Raw genomic sequence first — 22,831 nt, forward strand, 5'->3', positions numbered from 1 at the left:
ATTCTTTTTCTTCCAAGATCTTCCTGAAGCCACCCATCCCACCCGTGACCTGGTCCAGTTGTGGCGACTTTCTTAATGTGAAGCTGGCAACGTGCCCTTCCAGTGTCTTCTCTGTCCCACATGCCCACGACAGGTCTTTTTTTCTCCAGCACCTAACATCATGGGGCAGTGGGAGACTCTCTTGAATCCTACTGAAGAGGTGTGACACTGCAGCAGGAAAAGGGCCCCATCACAGTCATTTGTCTTTTAATGTGATTGCTTTGACCCTAAGTGCCTTGTTGTGAATATTTAAAGAACTTGGCGAGATCAGAGATGGACCTGAAAGACATGACCCTGTCGTGCTGCCATGTCTCCAGCCGTGCCCTCACCTCTGCTACGGATGCTTTCCTTCCCCCAACTCAGCCTGCCACGCTTCTACCTCTTCTTTGAGGTCCTTCTCAAGTGCCACCCTCTACATAAATTTCCTCCCTGATCCTTGCAAAAGGATGACATCCCTCACTGCAGCCACCTAACAGACCACATCCTGCCATGTACTATTAGAACGTTCTTATTATGCTAAAAGCCCCGCAGCCATGCTCCTGTACCACGTTGGGCTCCACGTCCCCGCAGGAAGCAGCAGAGGGTCTCCCACGCGATAAATCGGCAGCAAAGTGTGTGGGACACAGCAGTCAGGCCCTGAATAGCTAGAATTTACTGTTAAAACAGAAACAAGACACTCGGCTGACTGATTTAGAAAGTCCCCTCGACGGCTTGCTTGCGGGATGACGGGTACAGGGCTGAGCCTGCTACTCGAGGAGTTACTTATCCAGCAGAGCAGAGCATTCTCTGTGCTCCTGACCCCGCACAGTCCAAACAAGATTACCTTTAAAAAACAAAAGGAGACAAGAAACCCTCACCTGTATATTCAATCGTAGCTTAGCTTAGAAGTTAAATTGCCCTGGTGCTCTTCATGACTTGAGGGTGAAAGCATTCTGATGAATGAAGACAGCAGTTTCACAGTACTATTTCACTCACTGTAAAAACACTAACATTTGTGCTGTTGGGATGAGCGCTGTATCAAGTGGTGGCAGCATTCTTACCAGATTATCCAGCATCCGCATGAGCGCTTCAAACTCCTGCTCACCAATCTGCCACTTGGGAGGCGATCCGCTGCCCTCCCCTGCCGGGGAACCGGGGGAACGGGATTTGGCCTTGTACTTCCCAGGATCCAGGAGGACTAAATTGTCTGGCCCTCCCGCACTGGCCAGAGTTCGAACCTTTTCCAAAACAAGCAAACACTACAGTTGGAGTTCCTTGCTGATCAAGGGGGTCAGATGCCCATGAGAGATCACTTCAACAGAAATGTAGGTTTCAAAAGAAACCAAATCATTATAAGAATAAAAAATGTGAGACAGACACTGATAGACAAATCACAAGGTAATCTTCAGAAGGTTTTCTTTAGCATGAAAAAATATTGGGCACTCATACTAGAAGGACAAAAGGGAAGACAAAGCCCTCCCAAGGCCACATGAAGGGGACTGGGGGCTGCATCACCACACAGACACAAGCCAGAGTGACAGGGAGGAACGCACACCGGGGCCGAGCAGACTCAGCATAAGCAGGGCCCACTGCTGTGAGACTGTGGGCGCGTCTCTACTCCCTGCACCCGCTTTTTCAAAAAGAGTGTGTGGAGTTCGAGTGAAATGACAGGTAGTAACATAAATAGAGCACCTGATAGCAGGGCTGGCATATGCTAGTACTCCATCAATGGCAATGACTTATGTATTTGAAAAATTAAAAGTTAGAAATGAAAAGCCCAATGATCATTTGCCAACTTAAATCAGTGAAACGGCATTCTCCCTGGTCATCTTCCAAATCCATGAGCTCATCTTTAGCAAAGAAATCGCTCACAGACTCACTGCTGCAAAACAAGTATCAAAAATCTATGGGAACCCCACAAACACCTAAGTATACTACAGACCAAACGGAACGGCCACCACCTACCTGGATCTCACACGCAACCACAAGGTTATGGATGTAATAGAAGGCCTCCTCAACACTCTCTCCAACGGATACAAGCCCATGATTCCGGAGAATAAGAACCTAAAGGGAGGAAACAGGAAAGCTCTATGGACCTAGGCAAGAAGACAGATAACGTTTTTCTTCTTTCCTCTGTAATTTAAATACCAGATTAGATGCCTACTGACCTTGCTTTTAGGCCCCAAATTTTTCTGAATTAAAACTTTTTCTTCCTCATCAACCAGAATCCCGTGATAATCATGATAAGCCACTTCTCCAAGGGAAAGTGCCTCTGGGGAGATTGGCAAGAGGCCACATTTCATCGCAGAGACCTAGAGAACAAGCAGCACCATCAACGAAGACGAATCAGGGGCTACACTGACGACACGGCAAATGCTTTCCTCAAAAACGTAACGGCGGGAACGTATTTTACTCTGTTCTCCTTTCAGAAATGAATGAACCCATGAACTTAAGATAAACCTTACTTCTGGGGCTCACCACCAATCTATTTTTAAAAATCAAAGCTACCACTGTCAAGGAAGGTCTCAAAAGAAATTCCACATATTTCTGGATTTCTCCCACACCGACTGTAAACACCAAGTGAGCTCAGATTTAATAAGATGAGCCCTGGATCTACTGCAAGGAGAGATAATGGCTTCCTCTGAATGAGTCACAACATTGCAAAGAGGGGTTTCTGAAGAGCTTTAAGGTTTTGTGTACTTTTCATCTTAGGTTGTAGGTGAGATAGGAACACCTGAAAGTCAGATAAAAGGAGGTTTATAAAGATTTAGGATATTATACTGTATAAATTCTCTACATTTATTTAGTGAAAAATCTAAGTGTCCATATAGCCCTTTAATTTCCTTAACTTTCCCAAACTGACTTTAGAATATGCTAATTTTAAAGGTCTTCTACCTAGACTAACAGGCCCCAAAGATTTAAATAATACATATGTAAGTGTAGCAATTTCTTACAGAAAAGTTAATCTAAAAAGACAATACCACAAAAAAGGCAGTACCATATTTAATTCCTTTCACAATATCAGCCTTTCTATAAGAAGATATTTCCTTATAAAGTAAAGTTACTTTGATAATTTTTAAAACAAATTACATGCTATTTGTGATAACCATAGTCTCAAAGGTACCTCTAATGGCTCTTTAAAATGCATGGATTTTTCTTTTTTTTTTTTTGGCATGGATTTTTTGGGGTTGGAAGAGCATGCATTCTTTTAAGAAAAAATTACATCATTTGGAGAATGATATAACTAATAAAACTGATGCTGACATCAAGAACCATATCTTCAAAGTAAAACAAACAAACCAGATCCAACATTCATCCCAACAACCCAAGATCTATGACATTAAAACATCAAGATAGAGTGAAATTCAGTATTACTTAATCAATGAGGTCATCTGTCAAACAAATAAGCCCAGGAAGTCATTAAAGTATAAAACTGGTGATAAAAAAGACAATTCTAGACAGTTCTTGAGTGCTTCGCTTTCACATGACTGTGCCAACAACCAGAAAGTACACTTTCATACATACTGAGGGGTCCGAGGCTTGGTCAGGTGGCCTGTGTGCACCAGCAGGGTCCAGGCTTGGTGATCAGAATGGGGCAGGCTCCTGGCAAGCTCGGGGCTCAACGGCCAAGTCTGCTAAGAGTCTGCAGCGTCTGTGCCCTCTTCCCCCTTCTTTTTTTATTTTTTGGCTGCACCACACGGCTTGAGGGGACCTTAGTTCCCCAACCAGGGACTGAACCCGGGCCAGGGCAGTGAAAGCGCCAAGCCCTAACCACTGGACCACCAGGGAACTCCCTTCCCCGGTATTACCCTCCCCAGTCACAATCCAGCCTGGGTTTCGCTAACTCCAGGCAGATCATCTGTGGAGGCTGGCCGGTGTGTCTCTCAGCCTCAACCTCTCCATCACAGGCCTGGCGCCTTCCCCTCAGACCGTCAAGCAGGTTCAAGTCTCCTGCAACCCACAAACCCTTGCCTGAGCCCAGCGTCCCCCACTTACCACCTCACCTCACCCTCCCTTCTCAACCAAGGAGTCTCAATTCACTGCTGTCATTCTGCACTTCCCAGTCTCCCATATGCTGAAATCTCACTCCCCTCTTCAACACTGATTTTTCTAATCGTTGAGTCTTACAACATTTTCAGACTTATTACATGTTTTTCAAAATCCGATAGTAAATGGACCCCTTAAAATATATTCTTTTAAGAAAGTCAAATGTAGTGAGGAAAAAAGATTTTTCTAATCCAACAAAATGAGGTTTGTGACTTGGTGCAACAAGAGAGGGCAATTTGGGGGAGATGTGAAGTGCCGCTCAGTGACCGGCTTTAAACTTGAAGTCTCTACCAGGGCAGCGCACTCACCGCGGCCCCTGCTGGTGTATGAACATGCACAACGCACTTCGCGTCCGGGCGCGCAGCGTAAATGGCAGAATGTAACGTGAAGCCAGCCTGATTTACCCCTAGATTAGTACTTCCACGGTCCACTGCCTCTCCTTGTAGATTGACTTTAACCTGAAATAAGAAAGCAAAATCTTAAATATCAAGAGGAGTTCACGTTATCCTAGCTAGAAATTACTTAAACCAAAGTTTAAAGTGTTTATAAGTAATTTTAAAAGTTTTTCCCTGAGTTAATCACACAAAACATAAGAGTTTTTCCCCTTTCTTGGGTTTTACATGTCTAACGAGATTAGACAGTATTTAATTACCTAACATGGCCTACATATACTTGATGCCCAAGAAGAGAAGGACATTCTTACCAAACTGGATGCAGTCACTTCGCTGTAGAGAAGTCCAAAAGGTACAACGAGGAAGTGTTCCTGCTCGGAGCTCACTCTGGTCTGTGTGGAGAATTACTGAGTTAGCTCAAAAATCCTATTGAAATTATTTGCATCTCTTTCAGTCCACAGACTCACGGTTTTTTTGTGAGCACTAACTGAGCTACATAGGGTCTCACTTAAATACGGTGCCTATCACAAAGCTAAGGGGTACTGAAAGCTTTCTGTTATTATGTTGTAGTAACTTACTGGGTACATGAAGTGCATCTTGGTCACATTCATGATAATTAACTTTATAAAGAAAAAACCTTCTGGTGGCTACCAAGCCAGTATCACGTGCAAAAAGGTGACACTCCTCAAGGGTGTAATAATGAAAACCAAACCTTACTTTTTAGAAGTCAAAATGTTTTTTTTTTTAAGTACTCAAAACCTATAGGATAGTGAACAATCATAAAAATCACAAATAAGAGAGCGTTCTTCCTTTCTGCCTGACCAAAAGTCTCTACACGTCACATCCTTATTCCACTGGTATCTTTCTTCCTTCCACAATACAGTTTTCTTTCAACAATACAGATTTGTCACATATGATGGATATGTGCTAGATGCTAATCATGTAGTGCTGGGTAGGGGGGGAGTCCTGCCCTCACAAAAATTTAGTCTAATTTTTATCAATATAATGATTTGGGGATAGACTCAAAAGACTTCCCAAAGCTATTAGGATGGAACACATTTACTACTGGGCTAAGAATTCTAACTAGGGTCAGGTAGGTGGAATTCAATGTTTGTTGAAAAGGCCTTATGCTGTTTAGTCCAACTTCCTAACCAGCACAGTGACTTCTATAGTGGCCCAAAAGAAACACACACGGGGCGGAGGGGTGTCTGCTTGGACAGTGCAGTGATGCCCTCACACGGCCAGCCTCGTTCCTTCATTCAGCAAATAGTCCCGGAGGCCTTCTGCACCTGGAGGCTAGGGTACAGCAGTAAACAAACAGAAGCTGGAGAGGCCTAATCATTCAACACTCTCTCTTACGCTGAACAGAAATCTGTCTGTGGTGTGCAACACAGAACGAGGTCTACCTCCACCCTAAACTGTAGTTTAGTCCTGGGACATCTGAAACTATCCCATCTCCTCCATGTCACCTTCACGTGAAACTCACTGGATTTCCTCAGCACACTAGAATGTGGACCCACAGTCATATAAGACCTGAGTTAAAACCCAGAACTGTCTATGTTGCTCTGGGGACCCTGGGCTCCTGGTCTCCTCACCCATGAAGTGGGGATGAAAGGGGCTTGTACTCACAATAAAGCTTTCAATAAATGGCATCTCTTAACTATTACACTACTGCAATATTATTATTATTTTTTTTTTTTTCTTTGCGGTACGTGGGCCTCTCACTGCTGTGGCCCCTCCCGTTGCGGAACACAGGCTCCGGACGCGCAGGCTCAGCGGCCATGGCTCACGGGCCCAGCCGCTCGGCGGCATGTGGGATCCTCCCGCACCGGGGCACGAACCCGCGTCCCCTGCATCGGCAGGCGGACTCTCAACCACTGCGCCACCAGGGAAGCCCTGCAATATTATTAATGGTAGTAGGAAAGCCATCTCTACAATATCCATTCTCTATAAATCTCTACTACTAGGTCTCTACTCCTTTTTAGTTATTTCAAAAATGCTGGGAATTCCCTGGCAGTCCAGTGGTTAGGACTCCACACTTTCACTACCGAGGGCCCAGAAATATTTGGGCCTTTCTATAATTTGGGGCCTTTCCCCCAAATATTTTCCCATTAATTTTAAGTTAGCCAGGTTTTTTAACCCTGAAGTCAGTTCTTTTATTTTATAAAAGATGCTGATCTTTCTAACTATCTAAATCAAAACTATGCAAATTCCCCAATTCCCAAACTGGGTCAAAACAAAACTTAAACAAGGAATTACTCTGTGTATTTATTGGCTGGGATGAAGAAAAATAAGGTTGGAAACAGGGAAAAATTAAATGTCAGATATTTTAAATATTATTTATTTTTTGGCTGAGCTGGGTCTTCGTTGCAGCGCGTGGGCTTTCTCTAGTTGCGGCGAGCGGGAGCTACTCTTTTGTGGTGTGCGGGCTTCTCATTGCAGTGGCTTCTCTTTTTGCAGAGCATGGGCTCTAGGTGCGCGGATTTCAGCTACTGCAGCACGCAGGCTCAGTAGTTGCGGCACATGGGTCCTAGAGTGCACGGGCCTCAGTAGTTGCAGCGCATAGGCTCTTAGAGCGCAGGCTCAGTAGTTGTGGCATGCGGGCTCAATAGCTGTGGCTCACAGGCTCTTAGAGCACAGGCTCAGTAGTTGTGGTGCGTGGGCTTAGCTGCTCTGTGGCATGTGGGATCTTCCCAGATCAGGGATCGAACCAGTGTTCCCCGCACTGGCAGGCAGATTCTTAACCACTGTGCCACAAGGGAAGTCCCAAGTCAGATATTTTTGCTTATTTTAAAAGTTTTTATTTTGAAACATACATGTAAAAAAGTATTTAGCAGGTATACGTACAACTTAAGTAAAATAATAAATGTCCATGTACCTTTCAACCCGCTTCAGAAACAAAATAAATCTAGTATTTCTGAAGCTGTTTCTTTCTCCCCATATCCCATAAGTAATCACTGTCCCTGAGCTATGTGTTAAGCATTCCCTTTCTTGTCCTTACAGCTTCACTTTATATATGTTCATCCCTAAGCAATGTATTGCTTGATTTTTATCTGTCTGTGAACTTCATGTAGTTGCAATCATACTGTATTTTTCGGTGACTTTTTTCCCTCAACACTATTTCTGAGATTCCTCCAGATGATATACAACATGGCAATAATTTATTCATCCTCATTGCTGTATAGTGCCTATTGGATGAATATACAATTTATGTATCCATCTTCTGTCAATGGACGTGGTTTTCATTCTGCCATTAAAAACAATGCTATGAACATTCTTATACCTGTCTTCTAGTGTACATGGTACAAGTTTCTCCAGGGTAACAAAGTAGGAGGTGAAGCCAATTATTTTCCAAAGGGCCTAATTAAATGTACACTCCTGCTAGTAGTATATGATAGTTCTGTGCTTCTACAACCATCTTTCCTAAAAATTAAAATCTGATGTCTGTGAAATGGTATTCCATCGTGACTTTATAATTTCCCAGTTACAACTGAGTTGAGTACACTTCATATTTTTATAAGCCAGTCTTATCTCCCCTTCTGTGAAATTCCTGTAAATTGCCTTGTCTTTTGTCCATTTTATACTGGTTGCTTACTGATAGTTCTTCGTCTATTCTGGATACTAATTTCTTGTTGGCTAACCGTGAGGCAAAATCTTCTAGGTTGTAAGCTTTTATTTTCACTCTCTTTATGGTGTCTTTTAATGATGAGAAATTTGTTTACTTTAATGTAGTCAAATAATTTATTCATCTTTTCTTTTATGATAAGTGCTTTTGTGTCTTAAGACAACTTTTCTTAAGTCAGAGGTTAAAGGTAAGTGATTTTCACGTATACAGATCCCAAAATTTTTTAAGTATTATCTTTCACACTTAATGCTTAATTCATTGGAATTGCTTTGTGACTCTATACAGTATAAGGTCAGAATCCAATACACTTTTCCAATCCTGATTTTTCAATCTAGTTGTGCCAGCACCAATCACAGCCTGGTCCTTCGTTCTTCCCTTGATGATCTGCAATGCAGACTCTTTTGTATCTCTGATTTCTTTTTTTTTTTTTAATATTTATTTATTTATTTGGGTGCACCGGGTCTTAGTTGAGGCATGCAGGATCTCCACTGCAGCATGCGGGATCTAGTTCCCTGACCAGAGACTGAACTCAGGCCCCCTGAACTGGAACCGTGGAGTCTTAACCACTGGACCACCAGTGAAGTCCCTGTATATCTGATTGCAGTACATAAAGATCTAGTTCTAGGCTCTGTCCCACTGGTTTATCTGTTTCTGCCTTTCCCCAAAGCACACTGTTTTAGTTACCATCACTTTATAAGTTTGACACTTGATAGGAAAAAATATCTCGTTACCTAGTTCTTCAGGAGTTATCTATTCTAGGCCTTTTTTCCTCCACATAAGTTTTAGAAGCACGCTCATGCTATGAGGTCCCACATTAAAAAAATACTACATAGCCAGTTTTACTCACTTTTTTCTTTGTCTATATATATATATATATATATATATATATATATATACACACACATAATTCATATAGCTATAAACAGTATACATTTTATATTTTCTCTTTTATAATAATTATTTTCCATGGTTTCACATGGTCTTTATCAATTACTTTTCATAGTATGTAACATTCCCTCAAGCTGATGTTGAATAACTGAGCCACTTCCCACCTACTGATGGATATTAAGACTCAAATTTTTTTATTATTACAGATAATGCTATAATAAATATATTTATACATCATGTTTTCTTGACTTCTTTCTTTAACATATATTTCCAAGAGTGAGCTTAACAGATCTACATATTATAATGGAAAAAGCTTAAAATATACAATTTTCAGAATCTGAAACAAAAAGGAGAAAGTGCTAAATACTGATGTAGACTGAAAAAAGAGAGGACATTTCAAAGTAAGTTTTCTAGTCCCTGATGGTGTAGCACTGGTCTAACTGCGAGTCTTCCCACATGTAATGCCCCTTCTCTGTGCACAAGGAATGAGCGCTAACGTCATTCACCGAAAACACAATACACCCGACTCACTATCTCTGGCAGAGATCCCTATCATGTCCTTAGAACACAGTCACTGTGGACCCGCTGCCACCTCTGGAGCCCACCACCTCAGAGGGTTAGCATTCCTTGGAATCCAGAATGGAGGTGAACCTAGCATTCCACTGACACCCAGAGGCATTTAGGGACGGAAAGACCCTGCCATTGGCTACGTGCCACCAAGAGAGGAAGCCCAGCTCATATGCCAACTGGGCTATCCTGTCTTTTGACACCCCCGCTCAAAAGCTTCTCTAAATCCAATGCAATCTTAAGACAGAGCTATAATTCAGACAATCAGCTCCAATCCTCTAACACCTGTTAGCACTTTTAAATCCCTTTAGCAGAAAATCCCTATTGCCCTCCTTCAAAGAAAGGGCATGATGACCTGTTGGCACTTTTTGGCTGCACTGATACTATTAATATTTCTTTTCTGTTAAATCTATATATGATAACGCCTAGACTGTGAAACCAAAATATGGATGCTATAAATAGTTAAAAAAACAAAAACTTTCTTCCTCAAAGATTCTCTAGTTCACAAGATATAAGAAATATGTTTTGTAACTTGAATTTCTTTTTTACTCTGTGTTAAGTCCCAAACAGATCACTTACAGAAAAGTAAACACCTAACTAATGTTTTTTTTATTTTTTTTTGCAGAACACGGGCCTCTCACTGTTGTGGCCTCCCCCGTTGCAGAGCACAGGCTCCGGACGCACAGGCTCAGCGGCCATGGCTCACGGGCCCAGCTGTTCCGCAGCATGTGGGATCTTCCCGAACCGGGGTACGAACCCGTGTCCCCTGCATTGGCAGGCGGACTCTCAACCACTGCGCCACCAGGGAAGCCCCTAACTAATGTTTTAATTCTGCCAAGTCCCAAATAATTAAAGGGGGGAAAAATGATCAATTTAAGCAATTCAAACTTATTTAAATAGCATTCATAATAGGACTAGTAGTAAACAGCTTTTAAAATCCCCAGAGAATGTAAGGCTGGCATTAAGCCAAGGATTACATTTCCTCTTAGCGATGTAACATTTTCATGGAACTAATTTTTAGGCAACCATTTAGCATTAAATCTCTTCACAGGGGCTTCCCTGGTGGCACAGTGGTTAAGAACCTGCCTGCCAATGCACGGGACACGGGTTCGAGCCCTGGTCTGGGAAGATCCCACATGCTGCGGAGCAACTGGGCCCGTGAGCCACAACTACTGAGCCTGCGCATCTGGAGCCTGTGCTCCACAACAAGAGAGGCCGAGATAGTGAGAGGCCCGCGCACCGCGATAAAGAGTGGGCCCCGCTCGCCGCAACTAGAGAAAGCCCTCACACAGAAACGAAGACCCAACGCAGCCAAAAATAAATAAATAAATTTATTAAAAAAAAAATATATCTACACAGACGTTCTGTCAAGTATAATTAGCCACAGAGGCCAGCAATTTCCACACAGGCACAAGGAAGAGAGCCAGCTCTTGTGGGAGGCTAACTGGATCCACTGACCAAATATCAAAAGGCACCATGGAGTCTCATTTGATAATTTTACTAAGGCAGAATTTCAGTTCAACTGGATGCTTCACTCCATCATTCAGCCAAGAGTTCAGTGTGCGCCTCCTCTGTGCCCAGCACAGGAATTCTTCCCAGGACACAGCCGGAGGCTCCTTTCATGGAGTTGATGTGGATGACGAACAAACGTACAGTATGGATGACGGAAACTGCTGTGCGGGAAATAAAGCAGGTGTGCTAGGGTGGAAGTAACATTCCACAAGCACGACAGCATAGATACAACAGGGTCAGGTCTGCGTTTTGAAAGGTTCACTTTAGCGGCAATGTGGAGAACAGAGGGGAGGGTAACTCGGTATATCTGGCAAAGATCCCTACCACGTCCCAGAAGCACAGTGCACTAGTCACAAAGGTGGGCTTCAGACTACCATCAAAGAGCATTCCTTGGAGTCAAGAATGGAGCTGGGAACCTCCCTGGTGGTCCACTGGGTAAGACTCCGTGCGCCCAATGCAGGGGGCCCGTGTTCAATCCCTGGTTAGGGAACTAGATCCTGCATGCATGCCACAACTAAGAGCATGCCTGCCGCAACTAAGAAGCCCACATCCAGCAACTAAGATCCTTTCACAGCCAAAACAAATAAATACTTAAAAAAAAAAAAAAAGAATGGAGCCGAACTAAGCACTGCTGGTTATGAGTCCACAAGTAAAAAACACCTACACATGTGTATTAAGTACTGTGTGTACTGAGTGTGTTGAGTATGGAGAAAAGGGTAAAACGATTTAAACGTCTGTTAATGCTGGTTATCTCAAGGGGGATAAGAGTATTCACAGGATTATGATTTCTTCTTTCAACGTCTGTGTAAGGGACGCTTGCCACAATAAGCACACACTATATTAATAATTTAAAATATCCAATAAGGGGCTTCCCTGGCGGCGCAGTGGTTAAGAATCCTCCTGCCAATGCAGGGGACACGGGTTTGAGCCCTGGTCCGGGAATATCCCACATGCTGCAGAGCAACTAAGCCCGTGTGCCACGACTAATGAGCCTGTGCTCTAGAGCCCACGAGCCACAACTACTGAGCCTGTGCGCCACAACTACTGAAGCCCACGCACCCTAGAGCCTGTGCTCCTCAACAAGGGAAGCCACCGCAATGAGAAACATGCACACTGCAACCAAGAGTAGCCCCTGCTCGCTGCAACTAGGGAAACCCTGAGCGCAGCAACGAAGACCCAATGCAGCCAGAAACAAATTAAAACAAAAGAAACAATGAATTGAAGAAACTAGAGGTCCTGATAATGTTGAAAAATGGCTAAAACTGGAATATCTGAAGAAATAAATATGAGAGATAGAAGGCTTTGGTCCAAGTAGGAAAGAAAACATCTTCATTCTTGATTTTTTAGGCATAAAAAGAACTTTAGGAACTGCCTACAATTTGGTAAACACTCATTTATTAGGTTAGCAAGCAAGAAAGGAGTTTTAAAGAACTACTGTTCTCATAATTTTTAGTTCAAACTTGCTAATTCTCAGGTTATTATACTCTGCAGTCAGCAATCAGAAGGAAGGTGTTCCAAGATCTACTTCAGCTCAGCCAGATTCCCTCTCCCCCTACATGAAAACAGGTGGTGCCAGACACATACTATTCCACTTATCATTCAGTTACTACTCCATTTAACACTCACTGTGATGTGATTGTAGATAAGCTGAGACCATCCGAAGAGATCTGCTAGTCGGTAAAACGCTGCCAGTTTACACCGCAATAACTTCTCCCCTTTGTCATAGGCAATAGAATCAGATCCTCTAAGGTCATTCACAGGGGTCACCATACCAAGACCTGAAATGAAAAAAGGAACAAGACTCAAAGACTTAATATTTCTTGTCAAATGTAAATCAAATAACAGTTGAGATATTAATCGTCCCACAATGGGCCATAAGGTAAGTCTTGAAAACGTCAAAGACTATTTCACAAAGACCAAGTTCCCCAACATTAATACAATTAAGGTAGAAATCAATAACAGAAAGGTAATAAAATTTGTAGGATGCAGTAAAGCAAAACTTAGAAGGAAATTTACAGTATTAAACATATACATTATGGGGCTTCCCTGGTGGCGCAGTGGTTAAGAATCCACCTGCCAATGCAGGGGACACGGGTTCAAGCCCTGGTCTGGGAAGATCCCACATGCCGCGGAGCAACTAAGCCCGTTCACCACAACCACTGAGCCGGCCCTCTAGAGCCCACGAGCCACAACTACTGAGCCCGCATGCCACAACTACTGAAGCCTCCGTGCCTAGAGCCTGTGCTCTGCAACAAGAGAAGTCACCATAATGAGAAGCCCACGCACCACAACGAAGAGTAGCCCCCACTCACCGCAACTAGAGAAAACCTGCATGCAGCAACAAAGACCCAACACAGCCAAAAATAATAAATAAATAAGTAAGTAAGTAAAAAAATTTATTACAAAAAAAAAAAAAGAGGGGAGGGGAGGAGAGGGGAATATGGGGCTGGGAACGAGAGAAAAGAAAAGAAGAAAAGAGAAAAGACCCAGATAAAAGCAAGGGAGGAGAATTAAATAAGCTGCCATATTTTTTAGCACTTCACAAAAACAACAGAAGAGGGAGCTCTAGAGTCAGGATTCCTGAACTGGACTCCTCCAGGAAAACTAATTTCATGTAAAAATGAACAGAAAAATATCATGATCAAATACCACACAAAAATTATTCAAAGAGGGCTTCCGTGGTGGTACAGTGGTTAAGAATCCGCCTGCCGATGCAGGGGACACGGGTCCAAGCCCTAGTCTGGGAAGATCCCACATTCTGTGGAACAACTAAGACCATGTGCCACAACTACTGAGCCTAGGCTCTAGAGCCCACGAGCCACAATTACTGGGCCCACGCGCCGCAACTACTGAAGCCCATGCGCCTAGAGCCCGTGCTCCGCAACAAGAGAAGTCACGGGGACTTCCCTGGTGGCACAGTGGTTGAGAGTCCGCCTGCCGATGCAGGGGACATGGGTTCGTGCCCCGGTCCGGGAAGATCCCACATGCCGAAGAGCGGCTGGGCGCGTGAGCCATGGCCGCTGAGCCTGCGCGTCCGGAGCCTGTGCTCCGCAACGGGAGAAGCCACAACAGTGAGAGGCCCATGTACAGGAAAAAAAAAAAAAAAAAAAGAGAAGTCACGGCAATGAGAAGACCATGCACCACAATGAAGAGTAGCCTCCACTCTCCACAACTAGAGAAAGCCTGCACGCAGCAACAAAGACCCTATGCAGCCAAAAATAAATTAATTAATTTTAAAAATAAATTATTAAAAGAAAAAAGAGCAAAATCACATTCCTACACATAACAAAAGCACACAAGACATATCCACAAAACAAATGAAAACTATAACCTATTATTTCATAAAAGATAAAGGCATTAATAATAAAAGATAAGAAAAATGTTTAATATAATTAGAAAAATTCAGAAATGAGGGCTAGAATATAAAAGGAATTAGATATAAATGAAAAATAATTTTAAAAATAAATACTAAAAACAGCGTAAAGGTGAAAGAGGAGAAAAACTTTTTAAATCATAAAGAAATGAAGAAAGTGATAAAAAGGACTTGAGAAAACGTGACAGTTAAAGAAGTCAGACAAGGAAAATCCAACATGCGCATACCAGGAAACAAAAGCAAGGGAACAGAATGAATATTAAAAACCAATTCAAGAAAACACTCTGAAAATAAAAAAGGTTTGGAAGGGCACATCATCTGAGAAAACTGCCCAGAAAGACAAACACCAAGACATATTCTGGTAAAATTTCTGGACTCTAAAGAAAAATAGATTATGAGCGTCAAGGAAAAGAAACCAAGTAACTTATATGGAAAGATTGTCTTCAAATTCTAAGAAAATGAATTATGCATTTAAGATACACAAAACAGGAAAATGTGAGCCAATGATTTTATACCCAAACTAACTAAACCAAATTAACATTGACATATAAAGGCCACAACGCAAGAATGAAGAAATCCTTTCCACAAGTGTTTTCTGGGAAATCTACTATAAAAGCAACTTCAGACAACCACACTGACTAAAGGGGCACTGATACAACGACTGGTGGTGAGCATTAAATATATATTTATTATAGAATTAAGTTATTAATTGTAACACAAAATGAACGTAAAAACAAGACCATAACATATAATGGTTATATGCTCTGACAACAGAGAATATAACTATTTTAAAACATGAAGAGAGAACATATTACTGGTATAGGATTGATACTGTGTGTGGTATGTGAGAGAAAGCAAATGAGTTATTAAGTAATATTCTAGTTTTGTTACTCCTGGTGTCCTGGAGAACCAGAATTCTTGTTGTAGAAGAAAGAAAAACTAATGTTAGATAGGAGAGGTTAAGTAAAAACCCCTTAGACCTGAATTTTAATTGGAATTATAATTCCAATATATTTATAATTATACTTACAATTCCAATTTATCAATATAGTATACAAATCACAAGGTAATTTTTAAAAATAAATTTATTTGTTTATTTTTGGCTGCATTGAGTCTTCGTTGCTGGGCGCAGGCTTTCTCTAGTTGCAGTGAGCAGGGGCTACTCTTTGTTGCAGTGCGCGGGCTTCTCACTGTGGTGGCTTCTCTTGTTGCGGAGCACGGGTTCTAGTTGTGCGGGCTTCAGTAGTCGTGGCTCGTGGGCTCTAGAGTGCAGGCTCAGTAGTTGTGGTGCACAGGCTTAGCTTCTCCGCGGCATGTGGGATCTTCCCAGACCAGGGCTCAAACCCGTGTCCCCTGCATTGGCAGGCGGATTCTTAGGAAATCTCCAAAAGGTAATTTATATTTCCTAGCTCTATCCACTAAAAAGGTCTAAAAAGAATAACTAACCAGTCAGTAGCAAAGAGCATTTCTAGCACGAGACTAGAATTTCATTTCTCACAAAAAGAAATCAAGGTTTCTTAGAGAAATGGCTGACTCCAGATCTGAGGCAGGAAACGTACAAGATGAGCCTAGAACATCTCCTACAGGAGGTGGCCTGGAAGCTGTCAAAGACTACTAGGCTCAGGAGTCAACTTGGAGAGGTTCTCTTTAGTCAAAGGTGGGACAATGTGAGTAGTATCAAAAAGGATAACTGCAATGTTTTGAAACACATTAAATATATTTAAATCTCTGCAGGGACTTCCCTGGTGGCGCAGTGGTTAAGACTTTGTGCTCCCAATGCAGGGGGCCCGGGTTCGATCCCTGGTCCGGGAACTAGATCCCACATGCATGCTGCAACTAAGAGTTCTCATGCCACAAAACTAAGGAAGCCAGCGAGCCGTAACTAAGGAGCCCACAAGCTGCAATTAAGGAGCCCGCATGCCACAACTATGGAGCCCATGTGCCACAACTAAGGAGCCGGCGAGCCACAGGAGCCCTTGAGCCTCAACTACGGAGCCTGTGAGCTGCAACTAAGGAGCCTGCCTGCCACAACTAAGACCCGACACAACCAAATAAATAAATTTTTTTAAAAACCTATGCATTCAAAATAATATTAAAGAAATAGTAATTGGTCACTTTAGAAGATGACAGGAAACCAACTTCTCATTTTGAACGGTTACCTTTATACAAACCGTACCACGGGGTAAGCAAAAGAGCTGAGAGGAAGTTTCTTTTTGTGCGTGTGGGTTGAGGGCTGACTTCCAATAGATCTCAGCAAGGAAGCTGCTCTGCTCCGTATGAAACCCTGACCAACAAGCAGGTCATCTATGAATGGTTTAGCACCAGCCTCCCTGCAATCATGCGTTGAGTGACAGAGAATGAGGCGGCCCCCTTTCTGGCCATGCCGCATTTCCCAGAGAAGTTTCTCTTTACAGAAATATTCTAACTGGTAAATACAGAAGAAGGAATGACAAAATTAAAATATCACCACCTTGGAACCTTTGTTAAATTAACGGATCTAGGCATTGAGCAATGATGGCTGCTACAGCACAAATGGCAACAAGCAGGCTTATGTGCCTGCGGGTAGAACACAGTGCCACCTATGCAGTGAGCTTGCCAAAGAACAAAATCCAAATACAGCCAAGCTTCTAGACCCAGCTACCAATTTACTGTAAATACAAAAGAAAAAAGAACATAATGGGCACCATGGAGATGGCATCAGCAAAATTCAAGACTGTAGCAAACTCTACAGGTCAACAAAACCCATTTCCTTTAAAGTGCGAGGAGAAAAAGAGAGATGGAGGGGCAACTTGTAGCTTTAAAAATGCTGAAGAGACAGTAAGTAAAAAAAGACAAATACTAAACCATAATATTTAAGTATAACCATTTGGATGATAAAACTATAAAGAAAAGCAAAGCAGTGATACCATTCAAGTCAAGATGGTGATTCCTTTTAAGAGGGCAAGCAACTGATAAAACTTTATTTCTTAACCAGGGTGCTGGTTATAAAGGCGTTCACCTTAAACCATTCATACGTTATATATCATTTTGTTCTATGCCATCTACATATGTTATATTCTACAACAAAGGTTAAAATTCACATTAAAATTTTTTATATTTGAGAAGTAAACTATTAGATACAATTAAAACTAGATTTTTTTCTTCCTTCTTTTTTTGGTGTGGCACTATTAAAATTTCCTTTATCTCTGACTAGAAAACAATACGTGAGTAAATATATTACATTGTCCTTTATTATCTAATTCATATAAATATCACTAGAATCCATTAAGAATCCATGTGAGGACTTCCCTGGTGGTGCAGTGGTTAAGAATTTGCCTGCCAATGCAGGGGACATGGGTTCGACCCCTGGTCCAAGAAGATCCCACATGCCGTGGAGCTACTAAGCCATGCGCCACAATTACTGAGCCTGCGCTCTAGAGCCCACGGGCCACAACTACTGAACCCACGCAACACAACTACTGAAGCCCATGTGCCTAGAGCCTGTGCTCTGCAACAAGAGAAGCCACCGCAATGAGAAGCCTGTGCACCGCAACAAAGAGTAGCCCCCCACTCGCCGCAACTAGAGAAAGCCCGCGTGCAGCAACGAAGACCCAACGCAGCCAAAAATAAAATTAAATAAATAAATAAATAAATAAATAGGAATCCATATGAAAACATGAAAACCTAGTGACTACCATTCGACTTCAGGATGGAAGTGTGAGCTAGTAAATTACATGTGATTTTTAACACTCTCTGGACATTAATGATATTATCACTCAGGTGAATGTCAATCAACCTCTAAGAATACCAGAGAACAGACAGGTAAATAGCACATGGCAGGTGATCTAACGCAAACCAATACCTTAAGTTGGTCAGTCAGAAGCTGATTATCCAACTAGAAAAATCAGAGATTGATCCAGGGCACAGTACACAGCAGGTCACATTAGCTGATGCTCAAGGTACCCTGGGCTCCACCTCGTCATGTTAACGTTTACAAATTCAACAGCCACGGCAAAGCGCCATCTCTGCACAACTAACTCTGCTAACTAACTTTGCTCACATTCACCCACCCAACATTTTTCTTCTAGCTTTCTTTTGGAATTTTTCTGTTTCTCATTCATTTGCGAAGAGCAGTGAGGAATGGTGGATAAGAAATGTTGGCTTGGGGCTTCCCTGGTGGCGCAGTGGTTAAGAATCCGCCTGCCAATGCAGGGGACACGGGTTTGAGCCCTGGTCCGGGAAGATCCCACATGCCACGGAGCAACTAAGCCCATGCACCACAACTACTGAGCCTGCGCTCTAGAGACCGTGAGCCACAACTACTGAAGCCCGTGCGCCTAGAGCCCATGCTCCGCAACAAGAGAAACCACCGTAATGAGAAGCCCACGCACCGCAACCAAGAGTAGCCCCTGCTTGCCACAACTAGAGAAAGCCCACGTGCAGCAACGAAGACCCAACACAGCCAAAAATTTTTAATGAAATAAATTTTAAAAAAAAAAAAAAGAAATGTTGGCTTGACTGAAATAAGTTCAGGCAAAATCAAAATCAATGTGCTACTCCCCGAGCATTATTTCTGATTAGTTTTTTTTTTTTTCATTCATAAAGGGTCTGAGAAGCCACATAAAAAGTTACCTGCCTGAGAAATAACAGTCTCACTGGCTCATAAAAAAGGAGCCCTCTACAGTCAAGACATTTTTAGGCCTATCTTTTACTACAACTAAAACTCAATTTTAAAAAAAACCTCAATTCTATGTATTACATAGTGTGTGCTCATCTATTTCACATTGGAAAATATTAGGAAATTTTACCCGGAAAATGACAGAGAATGTATACCAAGTCAGGAACTACTCACTCATGTTTAAGGCAGCCATCCCTCCCTGCGGAGCTGCCGGGTAGACATTCGGTACATTCGTGGTCATAAAATCTGCAATCTGCTGTAATGCCAATAGGCCTGTGGGATTCTTCCCCTTCTTAAATTGTTCCTGTATCATTGATTCCAATTCTTCACAGAAAGCCTAATAAAAGGCAAATTAAAACAATGAGATATCGTTTCTTTTCTGTTCCTTGGGAAGGCAGGGGTAACTATCGCATAGACTAATTTTCTGTTTGTTTTCATCCAGTGCTGGAAAGGCAAATGGATATTCTCATATATCACTACCTGGAGCATAAATAAGTACATTCTTTCTGGACAGTAATTTAACAAGATAAAAGCTTAAAAATTTGAACAGGCATCCTATTCCTAGGAATCTTTTCTAAGGAACTAATCACAGGTGTGCTCAAAGCCTTATTCATAAGGATGCTCATTCCAGCATTATTACCAATAAAAGGGAAAACAGGTAGCAGTCTACATTTCAAACAGTAGGGGACTGATTAAATACCCTGAGTCACCTTACAACACCTGACACTGTTCTAGGCACTGAGGACACATAGGAAGAAAACGGCTTTGCCATCAGGAACTTAAAACTTAGTAAGGAAAACACAAAAAGAAAAAATCCACAGTACAAAGGACCCTCTGTATCAACAGCATTCCAGATGACCTACATGTGTACAGTATGGAGCTGCGCTTAGCAACTACCAGTGAGTGAGGCCTGGAGCCACCCATCTGGACCCCAGCCTCTTTCCTCAACCAGCAGTCACCAGCCAATGACCTTGCCTGCTTGCTTGCTTGGTCCTAACTCCGGATGGTTAAATATCCACACCCTCCCCTCTCAGCTCCCTGATCGCCTCTCCTCCGACGACCCGGCCTCCTATTTCCATGGTCATGCCCTAGAGACCTGCTCATTTCTAGTAACTGGGCCCCTCTTCAGTCTTGGTGCCAAGCACGTGCTCTCCAAACACCCTCTCCTAGTGTCTGTCTTGATCCTAAGACCTTATCACCATCCCGTACCTTCCCTGTGTCCTGACCTCTCTCATTCAGCTTAGGCCCTTGGTTTAAAACTATAGCCATTCCCTTGCTTACAACTTCAACTCTCTACCATTTCATCTGGCAAAATCCCAACCCCAGGTTAAGTTCAACTCTTCACACCCTTTCTATTCACGCTGCTGAAAGTGGCTGGGGAACGAAGACCGTACCGCACTGTCTCACTGTAAATCCACGACCACTGACCTGAGTGCAACCCTGACATTAACCCAGGGATCATTCTTGACTTTTCTTGCCCATTCTCTCGCATACTCTTCATGCCTTCTCTACACCACTCCCCGTGCCCATTCTAAGCAGATGCCTCCACTTGTTATTCCACTGAGAACAGAGAATCAGTCTGAAGGAAACTTCCACAGGTTCCCTCTCACATCTCCCAACTGTCAGCATCTGTACACACAGGGTGGGCCTTCCCACTCCTTACTGCAGTTGAACGATCCATGCTCCTAAAACCAAAAAACCAACACCGGGTACATTCTACTCAGTAAAGCCCAGGCCTTACCAGTCTTTCCTCTAGGGTTCTTTCTCTGTTCCCAGACTCCACAGTGCGTGTGGGTCAGTAACATTTTGATGCTGACTGCGTTCTTGACCCCTGTGGGTAGGGACTTGGCATCACCAGTGCCCCCAGCACAGTGCCTGGCACATACTCGGTACTGAAAGTTTAGCTTCTTCACTCTATCCTTAGTGATTTTCACTTGGTTTCTTGTTGCTTTTACACAGGACAACTGCTCAAGCCAAGTCTAGATGTTATCCTGATTCTTTTTTTTTTCCCTCACCTCTTCCTCCCCATCCATCAGCAAGTCCTATTTATTCCACCTTCAAAACAGAACACAAATGAGTTTACCTCTCTCCACCTCTACCACCACCACTCTGGCCCAAGCTACCACTACCTCTTGCTTGGAAAGACAGCTTACTCCCTTGCCCTCTACGGTGCTCTCTGTATACCAACCCAGAATGAGTTACTCAAAGACTGAAGCGTGCCATTCCCGTCTGCAACGGTCCCTGAGCTGGGCTGACACAGCCTCTGAGGCAACTGCCCCTTCCTCCCTCTCCAACCTCACGCACCCTGCACTCCCGCTTCCTATGCCCAGACCACACTGGCTGCCCTTGGACTCTTCAAGCTCATTCCTGTCCTGGGAATTTCATGTCTGCTTCTCCCCCATCCCTGCATGGCCGGCTCCTTCCTGTCATTCAGAGTTCAGGTCAACTCTTCCTCACTCAGAGAGGTTTGTTCTACCCAGTCACACTCAATCTAATCATCCAGCTGTTTCCTGCACTGTGCTTCTGTTTGTTGCTCCATGGTTATCTCCTTCGACTACAATGTAAAGTCTGAGACTTGATCTGGGCATTTACACAGGTGTTATACATATGTCAAAATTCATCAAGCTGTACACTTAAGACTTGTGTACTTTACTGTAAGTTATATTATTGAGGAATAATATATGAATAATAATAACAACCAAACAAATAAGCTTTGTATGCTAAGTACCCAGTTCCTTGCAGACAGAGATGATCAACATTTAAAAAAATAACTCAAATGAATTATCTGCCAAGTGACACCCCCAAATATTAAGGAAATAAAACAAGAACAGATTAAAAGGATAAAAAGAATGAAGCACACATAAAGACAGCAGCATCAACATGAAAAAACTATGAAAACAGCACTACTTTACCTAAAGATGCAAACAGAAGACAGTTGGGCGTGACTGTGGTTCAAATGCCGACCATAACTAAAGGTAAAATCAATCAACAATCAAGTGTTGCTGAGACCTACTAAGTGCCCAGCACCAAGCTAGGTGTTTTGGAGGCAAGAGTAATTTTCAAATGGTCGTTACAAAGACTCTCTGGCGAAGCAGTGAGAGAGTGAAAAGGAGAAATGAACACCTCCTATCCTTTATGATAATGAAGCTTTTTCATTTGTGTGTCTGATAACTTGAACTAAACTGAACTCTTTAACAGCCATACATATACACAAGGCACTGATTCCCTGTGTTAAGGTAAACGGACTATGACACATACAACAGAGCATAAGAGCTGAAGTAGTGGAAGAAGGAAGAGGACACTTGGTCAGAGACAAAGCTTCTCTTACGGGACTTTGCAGAATCATGGACACCCTCTTTTTTTGCTCCATCATATTGAAGTCCTGGCGAAGGTCTGGTGCCATGTTCCTCTCTCGCAAGTATTCTGGATTGTTCTCATCCACTCTGTCGAAATACCTCTCTTTGTGAGGGGCTGTGGTCGGGGGTGGTGAGGTCACCACTGCAGCCCGAGTATCACCATTCATTGCACAATCTTTCTAGGTTCCTACAGAATCAAAACAAAAGACAGTATTGTTTTTGAATCAATGTCCAGTAGCATTTCATAATGAGAACATCAGCCTGATAAATACAATCTCCAGCATGAGGATGCCCTGACTGACTGACCAGTCAGAGCCATGACGTGTGATGCTTCTTTGTGGCTTTTGAGGCACGTGGCTGATCAGCCATCGCCCACCTTTCCACCAACAAGGGCAG

The 22,831-nt window shown here is 42.8% G+C and overlaps 1 protein-coding gene across 8 annotated transcripts in view; it reads right to left on the reverse strand.

Moving 5' to 3' along the window:
* ADD1 (adducin 1) overlaps positions 1–22,629 on the reverse strand; it is a 39,617-nt gene extending 16,988 nt beyond the window's left edge. For 6 of the 8 annotated variants that reach the window (XM_065878066.1, XM_065878065.1, XM_065878063.1 and 3 more), the window contains exons 1-8: positions 22,408–22,602; positions 19,254–19,416; positions 12,676–12,827; positions 4,769–4,849; positions 4,374–4,523; positions 2,187–2,330; positions 1,984–2,082; positions 1,080–1,256 (exon numbers count right to left, since the gene is read on the reverse strand). In XM_065878066.1, the coding sequence (XP_065734138.1) occupies positions 1,080–1,256; positions 1,984–2,082; positions 2,187–2,330; positions 4,374–4,523; positions 4,769–4,849; positions 12,676–12,827; positions 19,254–19,416; positions 22,408–22,602 (1,161 nt within the window). Of the gene's footprint in view, positions 1–1,079; positions 1,257–1,983; positions 2,083–2,186; positions 2,331–4,373; positions 4,524–4,768; positions 4,850–12,675; positions 12,828–19,253; positions 19,417–22,407 lie in introns of all 8 variants that reach the window. The other 2 variants (XM_065878064.1, XM_065878069.1) reach the window with 1 other exon arrangement.
* Positions 22,630–22,831: the final 202 nt, after the last annotated feature.

This window comes from Phocoena phocoena, chromosome 5 (genome assembly GCF_963924675.1).
Source record: "Phocoena phocoena chromosome 5, mPhoPho1.1, whole genome shotgun sequence".
NCBI classification, from domain to species: domain Eukaryota; kingdom Metazoa; phylum Chordata; class Mammalia; order Artiodactyla; family Phocoenidae; genus Phocoena; species Phocoena phocoena.